The sequence below is a fragment of the Echinops telfairi genome, unplaced genomic scaffold (assembly GCF_000313985.2).
Source record: "Echinops telfairi isolate 266 unplaced genomic scaffold, ASM31398v2 ScPeMD7_655;HRSCAF=1070, whole genome shotgun sequence".
In the NCBI taxonomy this organism is placed as follows: Eukaryota; Metazoa; Chordata; class Mammalia; order Afrosoricida; family Tenrecidae; genus Echinops; species Echinops telfairi.
Window position 1 is genome coordinate 9,291,763 of NW_022104553.1, and position 17,901 is coordinate 9,309,663.

The 17,901-nt window shown below is 54.1% G+C and overlaps 1 protein-coding gene across 2 annotated transcripts; it reads right to left on the bottom strand.

Moving 5' to 3' along the window:
- Nucleotides 1-1,660: 1,660 nt before the first annotated feature.
- PPP1R10 (protein phosphatase 1 regulatory subunit 10) lies at nucleotides 1,661-17,079 on the bottom strand. 2 transcript variants are annotated; one of them, XM_004711667.2, is made up of 19 exons: nucleotides 16,565-17,079; nucleotides 10,432-10,549; nucleotides 9,765-9,851; nucleotides 9,461-9,596; nucleotides 9,006-9,057; nucleotides 7,315-7,392; nucleotides 7,024-7,197; nucleotides 6,701-6,806; nucleotides 6,473-6,585; nucleotides 6,112-6,212; nucleotides 5,583-5,730; nucleotides 5,350-5,508; nucleotides 4,856-5,102; nucleotides 4,626-4,689; nucleotides 4,315-4,512; nucleotides 4,049-4,124; nucleotides 3,741-3,854; nucleotides 3,065-3,613; nucleotides 1,661-2,837 (listed from the first exon to the last, which is right to left on the bottom strand). In XM_004711667.2, exons 2-19 carry the CDS (start codon nucleotides 10,536-10,538, stop codon nucleotides 2,728-2,730), a joined length of 2,619 nt encoding a protein of 872 aa, XP_004711724.1. In that variant the 5' UTR covers nucleotides 10,539-10,549; nucleotides 16,565-17,079; the 3' UTR covers nucleotides 1,661-2,727. The 2 variants fall into 2 exon arrangements, with proteins under 2 accessions (XP_004711724.1, XP_045148721.1); XM_045292786.1 differs by having other exon boundaries at nucleotides 7,024-7,200.
- Between the last annotated feature and the right edge of the window lie 822 nt (nucleotides 17,080-17,901).

Here is a 17,901-nt window from a genome sequence, read left to right on the forward strand (position 1 = left end):
GTTTTTTGGTTGGCAATCAGCAGTATCATCGAAGACTTAGGAACTCATTAGAATTGCAAAATCTTGGAATCCACCCCAGACATTAAATCAAAAACTCTCCCCAGGGCACCACCCCCACCTCCCCCCACCCCCGCGCTGTCCGTTAAGCCTTCCAGGTGGTTCTGCTGCGTCAGATCACCCACATTTCACCCCTGCTGCCTCCCCTCCGCAGGTCCGAACGTCACGTGCGCAGCTGTTTTATACACACAACGTACTATTTGAGGGTGATCACGGAAGTCCTGCTACTAGAGCTCCGGTTCTTAGGTGCATGGTTTATTCCAAGCGTTTAAAACGTGTCCTGTAATCAATGTGGCTGGTTGAAAACAAGTTCTCTCGGCAATACACTTGTCTTAGTCTCCTTAGGGTGCCTTCAAAACAAACAGGCCCAATCAGACTGAGGCTTGCCAGGGTGCCTGTGGGGCCAGTGAGATTCAAAGCAGAGGGCTCAGGTCATGGCGACTTTACGAGGGACTGGATACATGTTCTTGAAGGGCTCAGAAGGATCATTTGGCCTTCCTAGGAAGTTACAAAAAGATGCGAAGAGCCAGGCAAGCTGTGCCCAGTTTTTTGTCTCAACAATACACCTGCTTTGAAGGATAGATAGCAAGGGCTCAGAGCCTGCCCGAGAAACCGTACCCTGATCTTGCCCGCTTTGTATTTGTCCCCAAAACAGCGTGAAGGAACATGATTTCAGTCCCTGGCGGATGCCCCCACTGCCGTTTTGATGTGGTGTGGCATCGAGCGCAAGCAGAGTTCTTTAGGGGAAAGGGAAGGAGATGGAAACGTCTTTAGAAGTTATTACGTAGATCGAGGTGGAGGATACGGTGAGAAAGTGTACCTTCTCATTTCACAGACTCGAAGGTAGGGGTACTTTTAGGCTTTGCTTCATACTTCAAATGCCTGGTTCCAAGAATACCTCCATTTCCCATGGTTAAAATAATAGGTATTTCGGGTTCCATTCGACACTGGGCTCAATGATGGTTAAAATGCATAGGCACATTGGTGCACCTGTCCTATTCTCTGAAGATCCAGCCAACCCTGTGCCCTCTTGCCTCCTGTTCACCACTGAAGCTTGCAGGGATGAGGTTCAACTACTGTTGCTATGCCAACTTCAAGGCCCCCTGCTCCAACAGCTTAGCCAAGAGCTCTGAGCTCCCAAGGGCCCCACTGCCAAGAGAAGGCTGACCCTGGGCTCTATCTACCCTGCCCCCTGCAGTTAACCAGGTAATACCAGGTGGCTGCAACCCTTCCGTGGGGAAACTGAATGAGAAGGTAATGGAGTTGTCTTCCGCGACTTTCAGTCCTTGATACCAGTTGCGTGGAGGTCCAATCACTAGGTGCTAATCGAGTAGATAACCCTCATAGGGTCTCCTTAGCTGATCTGTAGGGAAGCAGACCGCCTGGCCTTGCTGCTACAGAGCAGCCAGGTGGATTCAAACCACCTTTGTGCTTCACAGCCACGCAACGGACCACTGTGGCCAGCCTGGGCTCAGCAGAACAATCATCATTTAATTTAGGAGACTCCGCCAAGGTTGGCCTCAATGTAGCTCCGTCTACATTAGCTGATGTGGGTTGGGCTTTCTTCTCCGCCTCCTTTTTACAGAGTTCGAGTACACCGGGGTTTAAATAAGCTGCTTCTCTCTCCTGTTTATTAATGTACAAAATATACAAAACCAAAAAAGAAAAAGAAAATATTCATCCTCAAATCCATGTGGCTCTAACCCATGACCCTGCACAAAACCCAACCAATTCACTGTTTTCATAGAAAACAACTGATGCCGAGACAGGTAAAGGAGAGGGCAAGCTCATCTTGAGCCCACCCAAGGGGACACTTTGGGGACTCGATGGCTGCCAGAGACAGGGAGCTGGAAGCCTCCCTAGGACAAGGTTCCGGGTGGAGAAGGAGCAGGCTGGCTCCCCAGAGGCAGTGTGTGTAGTGTGACGTCAGCCCAGCATGCGGGCTCAAGTTGGTCTCACGGACATGTTCTTCCAAGTCTCCAGAGTGGTTTCAAAGACCAGGCACCCCTATGGGCCTGACTCGTGCCCGCGAAAACTCACTGGATGCCGAGAGATGCAACTCAGCCGCCATTGGGGGCCTAGTGGACCCCTATGCCCATGGGTGTTCACGGACGGTGGTCTTGAGAAAGCCCATGATGCAGAGGGCGGCGTGGGGCTGATGGTTCCAGAATCAGATCCAGCCCGACAGAGCCCTCTCAGAGCATAGGACAGACCGCCCCAGCCCCTCCCCAGCCCCTCGGAGCAACGGGCTCGGCTGGGATGATGTCCTAAGTGCGGCGGGTCCCATGGCAGAAGTCTGTGCGCACGTGGGGGATCCACCACAGGAGAGCAGGGAAGCCAGCTTTCAGCTCTCAGGCATGAAGGGTAATACTGGAAGGGGGTTTGGGGTACAGGGCAAATCTCCTCAAAAAGCGAAGTCAACTGGGTCTTCTCTTGAGCAGTCCAGGGGTACAGAATATGTCCAGTCTCTCTCTTCCCCACCGGGGAACAATGCACACCAATGTGCACCAGTGTTCAGAAACCCCCCAAGACCCCAAGTGGGCGGGAACGGGGGGCTGGCTCCTCCTCAGCTGGGGAGAGGGGGAGATGGGCCTCACAGAAGCCATAACAGGGTGGAAGGAGCCGGGCTGTAGTCCACAGGGATGGTGTGGGTGGGGCGGGCGGCGGTCCCTAGGGCAAGGGGGGCCCATTGACGCCCGGGTGGTAGAAGGCACAGTTGTTCTCATAGCGGCAGTTGCCCTTCATCATGAAATGGCGGCATACGGGGCGGTTTGACATGTCTGTGGGAATGAGGGTGGGCCGGTTAGAGAGGAGAGAGACGGTGAGTGCCACCCTAAGCCCTCCCCTCCACAGTCCACGGGATCCTGGGGACGGCACTGTACTGCATGCTGGGAAAACCAGAGGGTGCAGACGTCACGTGCAGCCTGGCACCCAGGCTGCAGCCTCTCCCGCTCCTCAGAGGACGCGTGGGAAGGAGAACCAGAGAGGCCGCTGGGAGCTCGCTCACCTCCTCCGTGGCCGTGGCCTCCGTCGTGCCCTCGGTGGCCCGGGCCATCGTGGCCACGGTGCTCATGAGGGGGTGGCCCTCGATGATCGTGGCCTCGGTGTCCAGAGACATCGTGAGGCCGGTGGCCATGGGGCCCCCCATGGCCAGGGCCTTCATGGGGGCGATGTCCACTGCCCCCGCCCATTCCTCCGCCAGGGCCTTCGTGGGGGCGATGTCCGCTGCCCCCGCCCATTCCTCCGCCAGGGCCTTCGTGGGGGCGATGACCCCCACCTCCAACCATGCCCCCACCGGGACCCCCTCGTCCGTTTGGGGGTCCTCCTCCAGAGCGTCCTCCTCTGGCGCCACGGAAAGGAGGAGGGGGAGGCTCATTTCCTCCTCGGCCACCGCGTCCTCTGTGGTAGGGGCCGGGACCAGGTCCTGGGCCCCCTCGAATTGGGCCACCCCGCATGGGGTCACCCGGGCCATCCCAGAAGGGATCACCACCCCGGGGAGGGGGTGGGGGACCCAGGAGACGTGGGCCCACCGGCCCACCAGGGCCTCCATGGGGACCTGTTAACAGAAAGAGAAAACGGGACAAATGATCGGTTACCTGCAGCAAAGCCCGGACTGCACCCTACACCATCATCTCCTCCCTCTTCCCTTCAGAAGCTCGCTTCCTCTCTTACTTACTACCTACCTGGCATAGGCCCTCCAGGGCCAGGGGGGAAGTGCTGCATGCCTTTGGGGCCTCCGGGGCCCCCAGGCGGGAACCCATTGGCTACGGGACCATGGCCGAGGAGTCCGTGTGGCACTGCAATGACAACCAGAGAACACCTGTCAGCAAGGATCCCAGAAAAGCACGGGTCGGGGCTCCTCATTTAGATAAGCTCGGACGTCCTGAGGGAGCCCAGCCCCCCTCCCCTCCCACATCCCTTGCTTCGTGACAACCCTGTGCTTGTCAGGGTCTGTGACACCCTGCGCCCTCTCCCTGCCCGGCCTCAGTACCCAGCATCTGCTGGAGCTTGTCTGCGTAGTCGGGCTGTTTCTGCAGCTCTTCCGAGGGGTGACTGCTGGGGCTGCCCTGCACGGAAGGAACAGGACAGGTCAGCGACGGGCCGGGCGGCGAAGCTAACACCAGGGAGGCGGAAGCGAAGGAGTGGCAGCTAGCTGCGGGACGGGGCCGTAGGGGAGTGCGGGGCAGTGGGGTCAAAGGAAAGGGAGACAGCAGAGACTGGCCGGGGACGTGCCGGCAGAGGCGGCCTCATACATACCATGATGGAGGTGAGAATCTCCTGGACGTTGATGCCGCCGCCGCCGCCAGGACCCTGGGGGCTCTTTCCAGCGCCCATGCTCCCCATCAGATTGGCCAGGACAGGGGGTAACTTAGAGCCACCTGCCCCGTCAGGTGACCCACCAGCCCCGCCGGCCTCCAGGGTCTCCATATAGGGGGTCTCGTCCATGGAGCACTCCTGAAAGAGCGGAAGGAAGTCAGGACCACGGAAAAGACAGGAGGCCTTCTCACCTACAAGCCGTGTCAAGAGACATAAGCTATCGCTGCCCCCATCCCCACTGGCTCACTCACCTCATCAAGGGGGATCAGTTTGGGGGGTATCGGCTCGTAGGGCTCCGGATCGGGCTCATGGGGACTATCGGGCATGCCGCAGGAAAAGGAAGAAAAGAAACAAGAATGTGAGGCAGACTGTTCAGGCCAGACACCTGGGGGGTAGGGGGCGGGAGTTGGTTCTCAAATGATCCCAGGCCACGCTGGCTTCAGGACAGGATTTGAAGTGGTCCGGATCCCCTCCTGCTCACCTCTCCTTATTCAGGAAGAGCTCCTGAAGGATCCCCTTCTCCCGCTCGGCCTGGATGTACCGCTCCTGGCTGTTGCCCCCAGGGATGACCAGTGGCGAGGGCAGAGCCAGGGGCCGGGGACACACCCAGGGCACCTTCTCCTCCATGCTGTCATGGCTCAGCCGCCGAGCTGTCTCAAATGCATGCCGGTCTGACAGGATCTCTCGCTTAGCCGCTTCTCCGAAGTCCTTGATCTTGTTCACATTGACTGGGGAGAGGGAGAGACAGACTAGCATCACCTCACCGGCACTGCCATCCCAACTCCCAGCGACCCGGGAGAGCTGCCCCTGTGGGTTTCCAAGCCCAAGCCTCCTTTCCTCTTTCTCCCAGCGGGTGCGTTTGAACCGCTGACCTTACGGTTAACAGCCCATTATATGCCACCGGGGCTCCAAGAATCACGTAATCCTCTTCAAATGCCCCCGTGCTATTACGTAGGAGATGCGACCTCCTCTTACCTCGTTCAGTCTCGTCCAGTTCAAAGTAGAAGTATTCCCGCAGTTTGGCCTCCTCGGGCCACGTCACTGTTTTCCTCTTCTTGCCTTTCCGGGTCAGCTGGCTGGGGTCGCCAGGGCTCTCCACAGGCTTCACATCCAGAGCCCCGGGTTCCAGAGAGGCTGCAAGAGGAGGACGTTTCAGACCCAGACCCTGGCAAGCACACCTCCAGACGGAGGGCGGGCTCCCGACTCACCTGCATCCATGAGCTCGGGGACTTCAACAGGAGGTACTGGGGTGCCCGGACGCTCCGTTTCCATGGCCTCAGAAGTGGGGGCCAGTTCGGGGGAAGAAGGTTTGGCTGTGCTTGTGTCTGCGCTTGGTTTCCCTTCAAAGGGGCTCGGCTACGGTGACAGAGAAAGAAGTCAATGGGCTGACAGGGTGGCCCGGGCCAGGCAAGCACGGTTCCTTCCCGGGTCTGTCTCTAACACAGCCCCAGCCAAAGCCCACAGGCCACCATCGAGTCCACTCCAGCCCCTCGTGAGCCTCTGGGGCAGAGCAGAGCTGCTCTCCAGGGTCTGTGGGACGGCCAGGCTTTGTGGGAGCAGCTTGCTCCCAAGGAGCGGATGGTGGATTTGAACTGCTGACCTTGTAGCTAGCAGCCCAATGTATAAACTAACTGTGCTGGCAGGACTCCCAGCAGTCGACAGCTGCAGCTCACTTCCTCCTGTTGTCCTCCCCAGTTGCCTTTCTACTTCCCCTCCACCTGCCCCCTGGCCCCGCACCTTAGCAGCTGTCGGGGACAGCACCTTCTTCTTCTTCTTAATTTTGATGCCAGGAACAGGGGCTGAATTGAGAGCATCCAGAAAGCCCAGGCCCTCCATTGCTTGAAAAAACAAGAAAAAGAAAAACTATCACCTAGAAGCACCAGATCGCCCTCACAATCTTCTTCCTGCGGACACATGCTGGGCAGATGACAACTTTGCCTCGACTTATAATAAAATCATGCTAAGACCCTACACCGAGCTGCGAGTCCCCTAACTAGTCACCGAATGAATGGGACCCCTCCCTCCCCCTCTCCAGAAGGTGAACTCCCGTGCACAGGTTCCCCTGCGGCCCTCAAAGCGCTTCGGGAAGGAGACTCACGTTGTGGCGGGATGATCTTCACTTTAATCTCTTTGGTGGCGTTGGGCGTGGTATTGAGCGGCTTGTATTTCTTCTCTGCAGGGGGGGCAGCATCTCCCGGAGCAGCTATGGGACTGTCCAAGAGGGGCAGTCAGCATCACCGGCCCTCCACCGGCCCCTCCTGGATCTCCAGCAAGCGCCCCCCGCCCCATATCCACCCCACCCTGACACCCAGAACACGGCCCATACCTCTGTCGCTTGAGCGGAATGGGTTTCAGGTTGTACTTGTCCGAAACCACCACTGTGTTGGCGTTCTTCTTCACAGGCACCAGAGACGGGGTCTCCAGCTCTAGTCCTGGGGGGCGGGGGGAGCACAGTGTGGGCAGCCGCCCTTCCCCCGCCCCTCCTTCCCTTTCCTCGTCCACCCCCAAGTCTTCACGGAGCTCCCTCTGCCCCACCACAAGCTGCTCCCGCTTGTCACCGACCACAAAATCAAACCATCTGCCCTCCCCCCTCCCCCCTCCCCGGCAGGTACATGCCCAGAGAGCTCGCAGAACCACCAACAGCCTTACCAGTGGAGCGGAACTTGGCGTGACTGGGTGCCATGGTTCGGAGAGACTTGGGCTTCTCCTTTTTCTTCTCGGGGACCTCCTCAGGGCGAGTCTCAGGCTTCACCTCCATCAAGGGCCGCTCAGGAGGAGTGGTTCGGCCCTTGCCTTCATCTTTCCGTCTCTTCTTGTCTTTTTCTGCTGCAGAGCAGAGCACAGCAGGAGAGGTCTCTATGAGAGCAGCCAGAGGGAGGCAGGGGCAGCAGCGGGCCACACGCCAGCGAGAAAGGACACGGGCGCGGGGAAGGGGCTTACCAGCAGGCTGGGCACTGCTCTGAGATCGGATGACAGCCATCCAGTCGCTGACGAGGACGGAAGCCAATTTCCGGAGCTCTGTGGGTGATAGAAAAGGGTAATGTCAGGAAACAGGGATGTTGGAAAACGTCATGTGCGAAACAGATCGACAGTCACAGAGCCACCCTCTCCTCAGACACGGCTCCTCGCTGCTGAGGCTGGCATCCCCCCGCCCCCCTGCCCCGAGAGTGCGTGCTGGCACACGTAGAGAGGGAAGCACAGAGATCAAGGGCACAACAGTACAAAGTGTCAGAATGAACACCGAACACAGTGCCTCGGCCCTTCCCCCAGCAGCTGCTGGAAGGGCGCAGCTGAGCCAAGCCACTCAGAGGCAGGCAGGACAGCAAGCCTCTGCGGGGCTCTGAGGACACTTTTTCTGCGTGATCCGAAAGACAAGTTGATCGCAAAAGTTCCAAGGAGGCATATTCAGACCACACTTAGAAAAACTGTGGCTGAACATTATAACCCAACTTTCAAAACTGCCAAACACCCGGCCGGCTCTCACAGCTCAGCTTGGCACTGTTCTGCAGTAACGGAAGCTTCCACTCCCAGCTGGTTAGAGACTACACAAATGGGCAATCTGAGTGATCCTAGGTGAATCAATTGAATCCCTCTTCAAAGAAGGCCACCGCCAGTTGGAGAGAGGTAACAGTATTATCGGAAAGTTGGGCACTGATTTCATAGGCTCTCCTGTGTTACACATAAACTACATGTAAATTATGTACTTTATGTAAATTACGACCTGAGAACCACATTAACCTGTCCAATGGAAGCGAGGGAACGCTTTTCCACAAAAAGAACACTGGGGTCCTGTATCCCGAAATAGTGTCCCCAAGCCCCCTACCCCCACCCGCACCAGCAGAACTTTGCACAGGCTCCTCCAGGGATGGAAACTCCCTCCAGACCAAACAGGTCAAAGCCTCCTACCCTAAGGACCCAGAAATGACTCCCTAGATTCAGAGAGCGAGCCTGTATTAATAGTTTTTCCAGAATTCTAATATTCCTCAATGGTGGACCTGGTGGGATGAGTCGTGTCTCACAGTGCTGGTGTCTGCCCTGGGTAGGGAGTCCAGACTCACAGAATCCCCACAGAAATGACCAGACTATGTGATAAGAGTTGTATGAGCCCCTAATAAAATGATTTTTTTAAAAAAGAGTTACAGTCATGGGAACCCAGAGGCAGTTCTACCTTATCCTGAAAGGTCGCTATGCATACAGAGTAGGGGTTTCTGAGGCTGTGTTCTTAATAGGTAAGCTACCTGCCACAGCTTTCCCCCATGAGCAGCTGATAGGTTCGAATCACCCACCTTTATGGTCAGCAGCCAATAACAAATAAACTATCTTACATTGGAAAAAAAAAAAAAGAGAGAAAGAAATGGCCAGACTATGTGGGCCCTTGCCAGGGGCACCAACCCTTTTCTTGGGTAAGTTAAGACTCGGCTGGGATCCGAGCTAGGAGATGCTCGAGAGTCAGGATTTTGCCAGTGTCCTACACGAATGTCTATTGGCGGGACTTTTTGAGAGCGAGAACAACAAGGCAAGGAAGAGAGAGACAATCCAAGATCCAAGAACGGTGGGAAGTGAAGGTGGTTATGTAGAAGGAGGGTTGGGGGGGGGGGGGGCGGTGCTCAGGACACAGCCAGTATACATACCTTCATCCTCACTTGACTTGCTCAGTTGCTTCACCAGTTTGGCTGTGTTGTTCTAGGAGAGACAGGGAGCAACAGCGAGGTAAACGTCAGGAGGAAAATAAGCCCATCCAGAACAAACCACCCCCACAAGCCCACAATCTCGACACAGTCCCTCCCTTACACTGCAGCTAATGGTGCATATGGTGCTTTAGTCTTTACAAAGCCTTAATCTTGAGAAGCACCCAGGTAGATGGCTACAATGATTCCCATCTGACAGGACACCGAGCCTCAGATGTGGGAAACTCCCCAAACTAAACACCTATAAAGGAGATCAATTTGAGGCAAGTCTCCTGATTCCACATCCATTTTCTTCCACCAGTTTAATGAAGGGCGCCCGTCTGCAGCCCTATCGGAGTCTGTGTGTTTCTCCACTCAGGGCAAGCCGAGGAGGCCGTGCTGGTGAAGAATACACGAACCTGCTTGAGATGGTCCACAGTGAGCGGCAGGTGCTGCAGGGTCAGGAGGATTTGCTGCAAGAGGGGAATGTTGTTGGTCGTCTTTGAATATGTCAACCAATTGTTCAGAAGCTTGTAGCCACCAACGTCAATGAACCTGTCGGCGAGGAGGACAATCTGTAATTTCCTTCCCTGGGTTCTCGAAATACCACATCTCACACACCTCCTCCTCTGCCCACAGCAATCTAGGTACCCCATGCCACCGCCCAAGCCCTCCCCTTTCTAACTTCATACTTCTCCCCACCCCAGTCCCCCAGCTACTCACGTGACCAGTATCGCAGGTGTACGGGTCTGCAGGAGGATATTCAAGTAAGTGCATCGGCTCACCATCTTCCGGGCCTCCTTCATTAGGCTGGAAGAGAGGCATGTAGTTTAGGGCTGGGGCAGCCAGAGAGGGCCTCTTCTCTTAGCAGAAAAGTCTGTTGGTTATCTGGTGGGAGTCACTAGCAGTCCATTCCTGATGACTTGGGAATTGGCTTCTGTGTGGGAGGGTCACACAGGCCTCTAGCAGGGTGGGATGGATCCCAGTGACACAGAAAACCATCGGACAATGGAAGACGACCAGGGTCCTGAAGCCTGCGCTTCCCTGGCACACAGGGGACCCACCGACTGCTAAGGGAAGCGTTCTAACCCTCAAGAGCCACCCCTTAGCGGTCTGTTCCAGACCGGCTGGGTCATGTGCTTTTCCTTCTGATGGGACACTTGTGGATCCCTGAAGGGGATGCTATTTGGGGTCTCTGGCACCTGAGCCAAAATAGAACCAGGAACCCTGTCACTTGACTACCCTGCTCTTGTTCAGTGTGACCACTCCTGCTTAGGACTGTGGACATGTGCAGCCCTAGCTTTTCTGAAGGGCAGGACGCCAGAGGTCGTCTTTTCCCGTCACGGTGCTGCTCCACGTAGTACAAGAACTCCTGCGGCGGCAGACTCACCTGAAGATCTTGGAAACGCCATCCACACTCCTGACCTCCCCGTCTCGGTTAAGGAAGCTATCCAGGCCCTTGAGCAGCTCTTTGGGGTCTATAGGACCCGACCCCATGATCGTGTTTTCTACGAAGAACAAATAGCACAGAGTAAGTGGCTGGCCATGGCAGCCCCAGCACTTCCTCTGATAAGCCTCATCTCTACTATCTGACAAAATACGGCTAATTGTTCCACCTGCATTCATACGACCTCACCGTGTTCTAGGTAAAAGCAACGCTGACAATCGCCACTGCCGAGGGAGGCGCCCTGACACAGAGCACAGGCTGACTACGGAAGGGGAACACAACCGGAGTTTGGGTGGCCAAGCTTTCTGTCCCTCCCTCCCACTTAACCTCTCTCCTGGGCCAGAGGGGCACCTCAGGGGCACTCAAGGGCTAAGACTCAAGTGCCTATAGAGCGCATGATGCTCCCTTCTCGTTCTCCCAGCCACCTTTCAGTTCCCCGCAGGTTCCGTCTCTCCTGGGGGCTAAGTCAATGGGTCTGGCCTGGCAAACACCGCCACTACATCCACCACGGCGCAACCCCAAATGGCAAGCAGGGCATTCTTAGGAGCTTAGGGTAAATGTCTTGAAAGAGCCATTGTCCTTTGAGCTTGGCCCCTTGGGAGTCATAATCACCAGAAGCGTTCTGCTCGCAGGCATGGACAATCACCTGAAGGAGCCGGGTGAACGGAAAAGCCAAACTCGGAAGCAGACTCTTTCCCCGGGGGAACTGGGGGTAGCTTCCAGCAATGGAGAGAGATGCTGGAAAGGGAGTCCGCAAGCAAGTCTACCTAGGCCTTGACTGGACTCTCACTCCCCAGCCATCAACTGCCCATCGAGGACCGCGGTTTCAGAGTGCAGGGCTAGCTTGGTGCACGGCTTCAAGAGCAAAATCAGGCCTCTGACCTCCCCCCACCCCCCAAATGACACCACCTTCCAAGAGTCAAAGAAAGGTCTGACACCACCAGCCATGGAGGCAGCGAGAACACCGATACAGCCAGTGTCTTGACAAAGGCCTGGCAACCGGTTTGGAAGGGGGTTCAGGAAAAGCTACCCTCCCATCACGGGCCAGAGCGCAGTGAGATAATTTCTCAGCGAGCCCTCAAGTCCCCGAGTGGGTACTTCGGCATACATGACGGCTCTGACCTGGGTTTTTATCTACACTCGACACCCGGGCGTGGAGTCAGCCCAGAGAAAGCTGCCTCTGCTAAGATGTGCCTCTGGGAAAGAAAGCACACACCGGGGAGGAAGGAGACAAGGAAAACCGTGCAAACGCACACCTGCTCCTACATGGAATTGGCAGAGGGACACAGCCCAGCACACAGAGGGGGGAGCAAGCAGTGCTTTTGCTTTTCAAAGCCAGCTACACTTTGTGCGGAGAGAACAGATTTCTTATAAAATAATGTAAATTTGTCCCATGACACACCCAACAAGAAAAACAACAATTACCTATCTCAATCTTTTAACACTCCCCAAAGAATAACTGTAAAGGTCCTAACAGCCTAGGTATAAAGAGGTGGCAGCGACCTGGAGCGACAGGGAGGGGGAGAGAACGAGGTGGTCCAGACTCGATCACAACCTGCAGACATGAACACCGTGAGAAAAGACAATGAGCCGAGCAAGGCTGAGAGGTGGCTACGCTGACTTCACCACCCGCAGACTTCCACGAAGACGCAGAGCCGGAGTCAGGGGAGAAACTACGCACGCACGCAGACCTGGATGCTACCAAGTCTCCATCTGTGGGCCAAATCACTCCCTTAGGCCTAGTGCCGGAGGCAGGGATAAAGAAATGATGTTCTGTAGCTGAGGTACTATAAAATGATACACAGAAACGAGAGAGATACACAGATCCATAAAGGGATAGATGAAACAGTATCACACCTGTTACCAGATGGTAAAGGCAGCCAATGGGTCCAAAAGAGCATGGCATGGATCAATTACCACCAAGAATTATGTACATTTAAGTGTACCTACATATACGCCTACCAGTAAATGCCACACCAAATATCTGCCAATTGAGCCGCCTTGAATCAAACGAAGCGTGTCTGAAACCAGCCACCCTTTAACAGGTGGCCTCACCAACTCGAACCTGGAGCAGGATGAACATGCACGCAAAAGTGCGCACCCCGTGACCAGGGACGCCAAGAGGCCTGCCACCACTCTCCTTCGAACTCAGAAAACGCTGCCACCTGAGCCGGAACATCCCCTCATACAGTGAGGAGATGGGGGCTGGGGTGGGGGAGACAAAGGGAGCAGGGGCCACCATGCTCCATTCTGGGAACTTCTCACCACTGGAAACAACTTTTCAATTCGCAAAGTCCCAAGCAAGAACAAAAGACAGAGCCGTCAAGGGAGGCTAGGAGACAAAGAAGATAGGTTAAAAGATTCATTTTGCACTACTATTTTGGAACTATAACCAAGTAGAATTTTGTCTCCTGAGCACCAATCATGTGATACAATCTGAGAGGTCTTTCCAGTTTCAGCCCACACCCCCACCCCTTTAAGCACCTTACAACCCAGCTTCCTTCCGAAGCAATCAGTACACTGTGAATGAATTCACAAGGTACTCCAGTGGGAAGGAAGGAAGAGCCTAACACTTCGGACACAGGTCCTTGTAGAAAAGGCAAGGAAATGACCAGAGCCGGCAGGAACCTTGACCTGTGTCCCAGTATTACCTACGAATGACTTGGGAGTCTAGAATGACAGCTTGAGGTAGCTTTCCGAAACCCAAAGCGATCCAGGCTCGTGTTTGGTCTGCTGCTCATTTCCTTGAAGCAGAGCACCCCTGCAGGGCCAATCCCTTGGCCCAATGCTTCAGCTGCTCCTGCGCTGAGCTGTCTTCCCAGAGGATGTGAGCAAGACAGGCACTGGGGACTACCCGCCAGCTCTTAGCGGAGATGCAATCACAAAGTGGCCCTGGCTTCTGCTGCCAGAATGGAGGACACTTTAGAATGACCCCCAGGGATGTGAAGTCAGACTACTGTGCGTGGCTCAAGTCGTTCCACGCTGGGCACAATGGGCACAGGCGGGAACTGGTTCAGGACAAAGATCCTAAACAAGTCAGAGCCCTTTAAAAATAGTTAAGCATCTTCTAACAAAAGGAGAAAGGACTCCTGTTGTACTCTGGGGGTGGGGTGGGGTGGTGTCTTACTACTTCTGGAAATGAAAATGCTTCCTACTCAGCCTCTGCTCCTCCTCTTCCTAAAGTGTTTTAGCCATTTCCAGTCTAGACCGCAACAGGGCGCTCAACTATCTCAGGTGCTTCACAAGGTTCTCTCTCTCCCGAGGAAGCACCTACCTGTCATTTTTAAAAACCTGGGTCCCCGCTCTCCCTTCACACCTTTTGAGGAAAGCAGAAAATCCCCAGTAAGGCCACCCCATTCATAGGAAAGGATCCCAGAAGAGAACTCTGCCCACGAGTAGAGGGATTGGATCCTCCAAGTTCTCTGGATGGATCCCTAGTAGGCCGCCTTCTTGCTTTCTTACTCCCATGTTAAGATCTCTGTATTAAGACCCTGCTCACTAGAGAGCCCCAGTGGATGGAATGCTCAGCTCCCAAGGAAGGTATGCTGCACAGACACATGGCAAAAGCTGCTTAAACATAAAAAAACTATGGTCAACAGGCACCTGGAAGTCCCTCCCATCCCATCCAGAAGTACTACATGGCCAGTCAGACCCAGGGACAAAGAAAGCAGCTGTCACCGCAGGACAGCGGTTCAACAGGCCCTTCCAATTTTGCCTAGCATCTCCACCTTTCAACGCAGGTATTTAAAGAAAATAAACGGTATACAGAGATTCTGAGAAAAACTTGTGACTTCCATAGAAGTGTTAAGGGGGACAAGCTACCCAATACCACCCTCAAATAGGGTACAGCTTTGGAACATGCACCAACTGGTATGGCACAAGTTAAAATGGAAAAGGGCACTACTGTTTCCTCATTTTTTGAGGGGAGAAAAAAAATCAACAACAAAAAAAAGTGGCTCTTTGGACAAATGAAGGTTGTGAAATGTAATTAATACCAGAAAGGTTTTGCTTACCAGAAACAGTGGCTTGATTCCCCCTGCCTTGAGTTTACAACTGCCGCCTCTTTTCCTAAAGATTCACTTCTCATCCTAGTACCAACGTACAGGAGCTAAGCAACCGGAGAACGTGGCACAGCACTGAAGAGTTTAGCCCCAAATGTAGAGGTGGGACGCGGTCACTTTTTAAGAAAGTCCTAAAAGTGCCCGTTCCCCCCCAGATTGTTTACACAAAACGTCCCAATGCCAGAGGCCTAAGGGCTGGCTCCTGAGCAGGAAGTGGCACCATGCAGCCTCACTCAGCCCCTCTGTCTTATGAGTTTCTCAAGTCCCCGTGTCCGTCCCCACTAGAGAGGTTAAAACACTATTACAGCCCAAGTATTAAAAAAATAGGGCTGAGGCTTAATTGGCAACAGAGGTGAGGAAAACTTCCAAGCAACCGGGATGAAGTCAAAGAATGTGAAAAGAAAAAGGGGCTCCATGACTCGGTAAAACTACAGCTGCCAGAGGGCAGCCTCAAGACCAATTCCTGTACGCTTTCCTCCCTTTGAAGCTAAAGGGCAGCAAGATTACAGCGAAAGGACAAGTTCGATTCCCCTCCCTAGCAGCAGCAGCCCGGCCGAGTGCAGAAGGCATCTGCCCAGGGGCGGAGCTACGAGAGGGCGGAGCCTGGAGGAAGCAAGCTGATTACATCACCTCCCCGAGCAGCTCCTCCCCCTGGAGCAAGTGGCTAGGGCGGCCCTAAGCTTCGGGTGGCAGAGGGGAAGGAAAACAAAGAAGCAGGGACGCCATTTTGTCATGGTGAACTTACAAGACTAAAAAGCTACCCCCGCTTTGCCGGCACCTGCGATACTACCCACTTGATGGGTTGCGGGGGAGGGAGGGGGAGTCAGCACCCCCGCCCCCCACGCTGAATAAATCTTTGACCAATTTTTCAAGAGCGTTGTGAACATTAAAAACGATCATCTTAAAAAGAACAATTTCCTGGAAGGTGAATTGAATTTCCAATTGACGTCCAACCTGCCACCAACCACCCCTTCCACCGTTTAAAGAGAAAGGGGGGAGGACTTGGAACCCTCAACAAATAGGGTTGAGGTGGGAGGACAGGAGAAAAATGGGTCAAGGCACAACCTGCAACGCCGCTTGGAAGAGACAAAGGACAAGGAAAAGTCGCCATATTGAAGCAGGGAAGAAAAAAATTGCTTTTAAAGACACAAATCTTTTAGAAAGCTAGCATTCAATTGCACTATATGGCTCTCAAAATTATACTTCTGAATTCCACATCCCCCCCCCCACCTTTCCAGCCCCTAGCGGTATTCCCGCCCCCTTAAAAATATCATTAAATGTCAAATCACTTGCTTTTAAATATCCTATGCAATCGGCAACAATTACAAGACATTCCTTCCAACTATTATCATGTATGTATTGGCACTAAGATTATATTTTGCCTAAAATTAAGTGTCTTGCAATCTTTATTCCTAGATTGCCTCCTACTTTAACCGCATACACACCCCAAGCAAATTACATTGAGAGGATTTAACAATCATTTAAAGCCATAGCTCTATTTCTCTGCCCATCTCCTTACCCTGCAATCTTTATGTACAGATTGCTTATTAATCTGGCAAATTGAAAGGCGCCCCTGCTCGTCTCACACACAAAGAAGTGGGACTTTGGGGCCACAAGATCCACCATCTTTTGTATGTGAGCTCATTAACCCTTTTGTAGACTGCAGCTAAGAGGAAGGTAGCCACTCCTCTTTATAAAAAGCAGTACACTTATGGCTTTGGCAGTCTGGAAACTGGCTGGATTACCAAGGGTTAACCGTCAAAATCCTCATTTGCAGGCCCTCCCTCCACCCTCTCCGTGCCTCTGCTGGGCAGGAGGAGGTGGGTAGGGAAGAGCGCGAGATTGCTTAGACCCACAGGCCCTTCGTAATGGAGGCTTAGCGACCTGATTGGTCCTTCTCCAATTCTTTTTTGGTTCTAGGATCTCAGATCTTCCTCTCATCATTTTTGGTTTCACAACGGGAAACGTTGATTTCTTGTTGCAAGGCTGTTTTTTTTGGAAAATTCGACACTTACTATCCAATTTTTTTGCGACGTCAGCACCTCAGGCTCAGGGGGAAGGGGATTAAAATTTTGGAGGAAAAAAAACACCAACCAACCAGAACCCAAAACTCAAATTATCTGGAGGGCCTCATTGGATCAAAAAGTCTCTTTAAAAAACAAAGGCCAGCTCAGTATTCATCCCCCCCCCACCCAACTCCACTTAGGGCGGGGGGGCCGCGGAAAAAAAATCTGAGTGGATTCAAAAAAAATTAAACGCTGGATGAGTGAATCTGGGTGGGTTTAGGAAGGGAAGGTGGTTGATTGTTTTTGTAGTTATGTGGTGACGGTCCTTCGGTCACAGATTGCAAGTCCCAAGCAGCGTGGGCTGGTGGGGGGCAAGATAGGTGGGGGGGGGCAGAAGACACAAGTGGTTGGGCTGGTGGCTGCTGTTTTCCCTTCCCCCCCTTCTCAGGATCCTTTCAAGGGCTTAGATGTTGCTGCGCCTTCTTTTTTCCTCGCGCCCGGCCTGTCTTTCTCCGAGAAAATTCAAACCTGGGGAATAAAAGGAACACAAGGGGAGAAAGATGTAAATCAGCAAGGCTTGCTTTTAAAATACTCAAGAGCACCCCCGAAACCACCTCCGTGCACCAACCCCGATGCAGCCGCTTTATAGTGATCGTGTCTACTAATCGAACCCACCGCTGAGTTTTATTTTCCTAACCCAAAACGCTCCGCCAAAAAAAAATGTACCCTCCAACCAACAAAGGACCGAAACTTACCTCTAAACGAACCCCAGAATGGCGGATGCCCGTTCGGGCGGAGTCTTTTATACCGAGACACCGCCCAACGCGCCGAAACGCGCTCGCGAAACGCCCTTGTCGCGAGACATTGTGCGCGAGGCGTGAGCTCATTGGCCAACGCGAAAGGGCACTCGGCACCTGATTGGCTACGCTCCCCCCGCCTTCGCTCAGCCCCGTCGCCCACCTCGCTCCTTCTTCCGCCTTCTCCATGGACGCCCCCCCTCGTGCGTGCGCGTGACCGGAGAGGATAGCCCCGCCTCTTCCCTACTTCCACCACTTCCGCCCCCGGCGAGTCAGCCTCACCCTGGATTGGTGGAACGGACTCAGCGCATGCGCACGGACAAGGTCGCGGCCAAAATCGCCTTCAAAATTGATCGGGAAGCCAACTCCAAGGATGAAGTCGGTAAGTCGTCGCGACTCGTTTCGAGAGCGCTCAGTTTTAAGGCTGGGTTCGATTGTGACGCACTTCAAATTGGCTAACCCCGCCCCGCCCCGCCTGTTTGACGTTTCCGCCTTGACGTCAGCACGCGGCCCCCTGCGGCGCTGCGGGCGCGTCCTTGACTTTCAACT